Source organism: Nicotiana tabacum, chromosome 19, assembly GCF_000715075.1.
Source record: "Nicotiana tabacum cultivar K326 chromosome 19, ASM71507v2, whole genome shotgun sequence".
Taxonomy (NCBI): domain Eukaryota; kingdom Viridiplantae; phylum Streptophyta; class Magnoliopsida; order Solanales; family Solanaceae; genus Nicotiana; species Nicotiana tabacum.
Window position 1 is genome coordinate 101190399 of NC_134098.1, and position 6233 is coordinate 101196631.

The window sequence follows — 6233 nt, forward strand, 5'->3', positions numbered from 1 at the left end:
AATTTTAGATTGCATATAAAATTGAGTAGAGCAAGATCTTGAACTCGATTATCGGGAACATATTTGCGGTTAGGATAAGAATACACCTAATCGCCTTGCTTGGTTATTATACGAGAATTATTAATGCGTTCTTGTTAATTCCATAGGAATATAGGTGTTAGATTTGCTTGAATAGGCGAGTAGTAATTCGGGAGAAGGCTACCAGCAATATTAACTCTGTCAATCAATAAATCAGATAAATTAATTCGACAATTTAAGTAGAAAACTCAATGGGATTGTTAGCTAACTCATAACTCTAGAATATTTTCTCCCATTGAATTCGTCTTTAATATTGCCAACTTATTTCCCTTAATCTCTTTGTTTGCTACTCTAGATTAGTTGTAGTTAAATAATCACACTTTAGAAAATCGTTTGAGTAGATTAATTATCTTAGTTTAATTTAGTAAATAATTAATCACGCGTCTCCGTGGGTACGATATCTGGACTTACAATCCGTCGACCATGTATAGTTGCGTGTGTGTTTGGGAGCAAAAGAAATCCATATCAGCTAATGTTTTGTTATAATTTAACAAAACTTAGTAATTTTAGTGTCCTTAATGATACTGCTGCTTGTAATGACTTTTTAGTACTTTACTATCAATATAAGTATCTCTACAAAAAAATTAATGTTAGATCTATTGGTGTGTACTTTTCTATTTCAACATATGCTTGTATCATTTTATGGGTAACTCTATTTACCGAGTTTAAAAATAGAATTCATATTTTATTGATTTGGACATTAGACGACCATTTAGCAAACAATTTTGACATGGTTTAACTCATGTAAAAACGGCTTCTCTTTTAAGTTTTAAGAACTAAATTATCAATTGTAATATTATCCATCCATAGCAGATGGCTTTATTTTGTCTGTCCCGTATTATTTGCATTAAATGGCCTTCTTTGAGGTTACACTTTAAGTTTTGTCCATGTTAGTTTGGTGGGGTGACAAATTTAGTACACTGAATTAACAGAGACGGAATTTAAATAGTGGTATCAAATAAAAGCCATTTGTGCAAATTTCACTTGCTCCATTTGTTCCGATGCTTCGAGTTTCATGGCTAATATATCTTCTTAATGGCTGCTTTAATATCAAGATACCACATTAGTAGTCTCTTTCTAGTATTCAGTTCCTCATTAATGGATTTTGCCGACAAATATGACCTAGTTCCAACCAATGCTAAAAATGGCCTTTCTTTCCAGTATTAAGTTTCTTATTTCTGCATATGTATTATGCGTTCTTGATTGGTCTATGTTTTGAGATCTGAACTAACATTTAGACTACACACTGGAGTTAATTTTGTACCGTTTTCAACTTTCTAGAGTAAATTAAATTTCTATTCATATATATTTGTACGACTCAACATTATGTGTATCAATGTGGTATGGACACTAAATTAAATCTCGCAAAAGAAAAATCACAAATTCGTGCTCTCCGATCATATATACTGACCAAAAACTCCTGCATTAATATGTTCAATGTACTTGTATATATACTTTGTTCGCAACCAAGCCACAAAGAAACCCCCAAAAGTCACAAAATAATCAGGAAATTTTATTAGAATTTTCTTGGCTAAAGTAGATTGCTCAATGTAACCCTGTGGTAAATACAGGGCAAGAATCACTAAAACAAGGATAGTTGAATAAAAAATATGATTATATGTTGAAGAAAAAACCTGTAATTATTTGAATTAACTCATTTTCTTTCTCTCATTTCTAAACAATATAAGATAGCTCCAACTCCTCAATCTGCCGAGGAGCTATCCAGATCCTCAAAAGAACTAAGAAATATAGTCCTACTACCTCATACCAAATGCAAAACCAGTATTACAAGTGCAGAAACCACCAAGAAGAGTCCAGTACTGCTCCTCACACCACCACCGTTAGGGTGGCTGGTTACCACGGTAATAGGCGGTGACTCCGCCTCGATCGTTGATGGCGGTTCCACATAGGGTGGAGGAGGTGGTTGGTTGAGGCTCGGAGGAAGTCCCATACCATGTCCCACTTTGATCTCAAACGCCATGCCATTCAGGCACTGGACTCCATCATCCGCGTCGGAGAAATAGTATTGTGGCCCCTCGATAGTCAACGGAACAGCGACTGTCATCGCTTCCCCAAACTCATTGCTGCCTCCTTGATACTGAAATGTGTCATCATCTGAAGCATCATCCATGCTGCAATTCCTATATGTAGTCTCATTGTATGTTTGAATAACTGTTTGGTTGGTGTTTGTACTAAATACTAAACACACAAACGAAAAAACAAATGAGAATAGCATACAAAACCAACATTTAATAAGACGTGCTTGGTTCTACATGTAGAAATTATAAATTCGTACTCCCAAAATAATAAAAAAGCAATTTGATAGTTATCACAAATAGCAAGAAGTTCAATAAAATTTGGAGTTCCTTCCGGGGTTCGCCAGCTGGAAAAATAAAGCAGAGAATGCATAATAGTTCTGAGTTCATACAAATTACAATAGGGAGACTGATGACTTCTGAGTGAAACACGATCACATGTGGCATATTCTGTATAATATCAAGACCTATAGTTATGAGTTCATCACACTCATGATCATATGTAAACACACAAAGCAATCCCTTTACAACTTGTTTGGATGGTTGTTACCCATTGTATTGTATCGTATTGTTACTTTAAATACAATGTTTGTTTTGATTGTTACTTAAATTTTATTGCATCGCATCGTTAAATGAGTCGTTACGTAACGACGAAAAGTGTCACTTTATGAAATGACGGATTTGGTGTGGTGGCACAGTTACCTTGTTTTTTCCTCTCATCTTGCCCTTCCTTATTATTAAATAATCATATTTTATTCTTTATCCTGCTTTTTTATACAATAATTATACTTTGTATCCTATTTTTTCTTGGTAATGTTGCAAGTTTGTTCTTCATATTGTTGGTGTGTGGCATCATGAAACGATAGTAAACAATACAATCTATCCAAACATTGTATTCATTAAGCAATACAATACAGTACAATACGATACAATACATTATGAAACGACATGTAACAACCATCCAAATAAGCCGTTAATGGGATTGATAGCTCAATTATGATATCTAAAATTTCCTAGTGGAACTATCAGAAAGTTTATTAGCTACACCTCCCTTACATAATCAATTATTCTAATGAAACATTTAGACTTGAAAGAATCAAGCTGAACTTTTTATATTAGACATCCAAGTGACAATAAAATTGAAAGCTACTCTACTCGAGTTCTAGATCACAGTTCTCCCAATTGTACACTAAAAATTGTAACTTTTGCATCAAGATAACAGGATACGTTGTACTCCCCTACAGTGCCAAAAGGAGTTTATGCTATTACCACATTAAAGTAAAGAGCAATTTAGCAGAAAATTTCAACCATCATTTTACTCCATAAAGATGTCTTCCTCCAACTTAAAAAAGCACCTCCTCCTCCCATCAGAAACAATGATCCAACACATATTGTAACTTCTCTGGCCAGTGGTCTTTAATTTATGTACTAATGTTTGAGATCTGAGAAATCAAATGAAGGCAAGGAATAAAGGACAAGATCTGTCAACAACAAAGATTGCGTACCACCTATCTGCTATTTCAAATAGTAAAGTCTATAACATAAGATGGGCAAGGAGATATAGCAGCAGAAAAGCAGATATTGTATCATTCTTTTTTTAAGCTCAACAAGTCATTAGTATTTCAGGATCAGGGAATGTAAGACCTAATCAAGTACTAGGAAAACTTGTTCAAAATCTCCAAGTAATCGGCAAGAATCACACAAGTTGCAAGTCAATAAATTTCTGATCTCTAAAGACTCTTCACTAGCATCACAACTTGCCTTGGATACGAAGGTGGATCCAGGAACCTAAGTCGACGGACACCGTGTATGATATCGCTGGACTCACTACTCCTTTGAGCAAAGGATGTGAACTTAGCATGAATATATACATTCTTAGAGATTTCAACAATAGATACATAGGTCGCTCCGAATGCATATTATGGATCGGCCACTGTTTAGATTATGTCTAGTAGCTCCAAGTTTTACTAATAGCAGAAATTATAATTTTGTTAACAAGTCTTTCTCCCCAAAATCCACAATTAGATTCAACTCCTCCAATCATAACAATCTAAAAAGGAGCAACCTTGACTTCCAAAAAAATAAATAAAAATCCACCCTGCTCAGTCTTACTAAAGATGCTCAAGAAGCCAGCAACTTTAGCAAAATATCAGAGTTTCAAACATTAAATTCCTTCAATTTACAAGTCAAAAGCAAACCAGATCAAACATTTAAAGTTCCACCTCTGCTCATCTCCCCACTGTTTCATACAGATTCGACTAAAACCATCAAACAAGAAACGGCAACGACCAAAAAGGGTGTTCAAAGATATCAAGAACTTACTCAAATAATCACCAAGATTAAAAGTCTGTTTAGCAGCCCAAGCAGAGTAATCAGCGGAAGTCTTCTTAGTGTTGATGTTGTAGAACCAACCAGCTGGACCACCAACTGTGTGGTTTGTGTACTTTGCAGTTGACTGTGAAGCAGCCAAATTGAAGAGCAGAGCTACGGCTACAAATAATACCATGGAATCCACCGCCATGGCCATGTGGGAGAAATGGGCACAGTTGTGTTGGTACTAAGGATTGACGATCTGGGATTAATTGCAGATATAGTTGCAGAGCTTCGTTTGGCATGAGGTGTAAGAAAGTTACGGGGTGGTATAAAAATTTAATAATACCTTAATAATTTATTTGGTTAGCAAACTTGGTATAAATTATTTCGGTATTAATATTAATATCGGGATAACTTATACTTTATAGATGACGGATTAATTAGTGCGGGATAACTTATACTTTCTTCTTAAAAATAAAAAATAATACCAGAATAACTAATCTCTGTATAATTTATCCCGACATATTCAAACCAAACGACGCAAGGTATAATATAAAGAAGAAATAGCACCGGACACGTAGTAATATTTTATTATGCGACACATGGTACTGGACCAGACCTGGTGTTGAAAAAGGGAATACTAGTATGTTCTTTTCTTTTTTGTTTTTTTCTTTTCGTTTTTCATATAATAAATATAACTCGGCTTATATACACATCAAAATCCAGCTGAAAAGTGAAAAGGGAATGCTGTTATGTTCTTTTCTTTTCCTTTTTTCATAATTAATTCAACTCAGCTTAAATACACATCAATTTAAAAGAAGTTAGGGTGAGTTATTAAATCTTCCTTACACTGCCATTGTCCAAGTGCAACGATGACTCTTTGAACTTGACACTATTTTTATACAAAACACTTTAGCAGCAGTCCGTAAAAGAAAATGTGTTTACTAAAATCTCTTCTAATAATGCATCAAAAAAATAAAATAATGTGTGACACCCAAAATAGTGAATCTTGATGGTTGAGATATCTATGACATCCAAGATAAACCTTTATAAAAAATTTAAGTTGGGGATCAATATTTTCAACACTATTAAAATCTCATACATTTCGGTTAAGGATCTTATAAATATTACTACTATTTAAGTACACAACGGCAATAAGTCAATACTATCAACAAAGTAAGTGGGCCAAGTATAACGATCCGACTTGTCGTTTTGTGAATTAGCGTCTCGTTCAGCGACTTAAGGTCCCGAGCAGCTTTGTGATGTGTATTATGACTTGCGTGTGTGGTCGAGTTTGATTTTCGGATGATTCGGGATTAAATTGAAAGAACAATTCTTATTTTTGAAGTTTAAACGAAAAGAGTTGACCAAAGTTTGACTTTTGAGCAAACGACTCCGGAATGGAATTTCGATGATTCCAATAGTTTCGCATGGTGATTTCGGACTTAGGCGTATGTCCGGATTTAGATTTGGAAGTCCGTAAAATAATTTGAAGCATTTCGGCGAAAATTAGAAAGTTAAAATTTTAAAATATTCACAAGTTTGACCGATAGTGGACTTGGTTGATATCGGGCTCGGATTTCGATTCCGGAAATTTGAATAGTTTCGTTATGTCATTTATGACTCGTGTGCAAAATTTGGGGTCATTTCGGATTGATTTGATATGTTTTATCACAAGTTATAGAATTTGGAAATTTCATAAACTCATAAGTATGATTCGAGGTGCGATTCATAGTTTTGGTATTGTTTGATGTGATTTGAGGCCTCGACTAAGTTCGTATCGTGTTTTAGGACTTGTTGGTATAT

At 34.5% G+C, this 6233-nt stretch overlaps 1 protein-coding gene across 1 annotated transcript; it reads right to left on the reverse strand.

Moving 5' to 3' along the window:
• Window positions 1-1570: 1570 nt before the first annotated feature.
• LOC107806868 (early nodulin-like protein 18) lies at window positions 1571-4745 on the reverse strand. Its single transcript, XM_016631140.2, has 2 exons — window positions 4437-4745; window positions 1571-2277 (listed from the first exon to the last, which is right to left on the reverse strand). Exons 1-2 carry the CDS (start codon window positions 4639-4641, stop codon window positions 1841-1843), a joined length of 642 nt encoding a protein of 213 aa, XP_016486626.1. The 5' UTR covers window positions 4642-4745; the 3' UTR covers window positions 1571-1840.
• Window positions 4746-6233: the final 1488 nt, after the last annotated feature.

What these genes read in the sequence shown, in the direction of transcription:
- LOC107806868 (XM_016631140.2), bottom strand. Translation starts at nt 4,641, where the DNA reads ATGGCCATGGCGGTGGATTCCATGGTATTATTTGTAGCCGTAGCTCTG. An exon ending in TAATCTTGGTGATTATTTGA is followed by an intron (nt 2,278 to 4,436) that starts GTAAGTTCTTGA and finishes TTGTGTGTTTAG; the next exon opens with TATTTAGTACAAACACCAAC.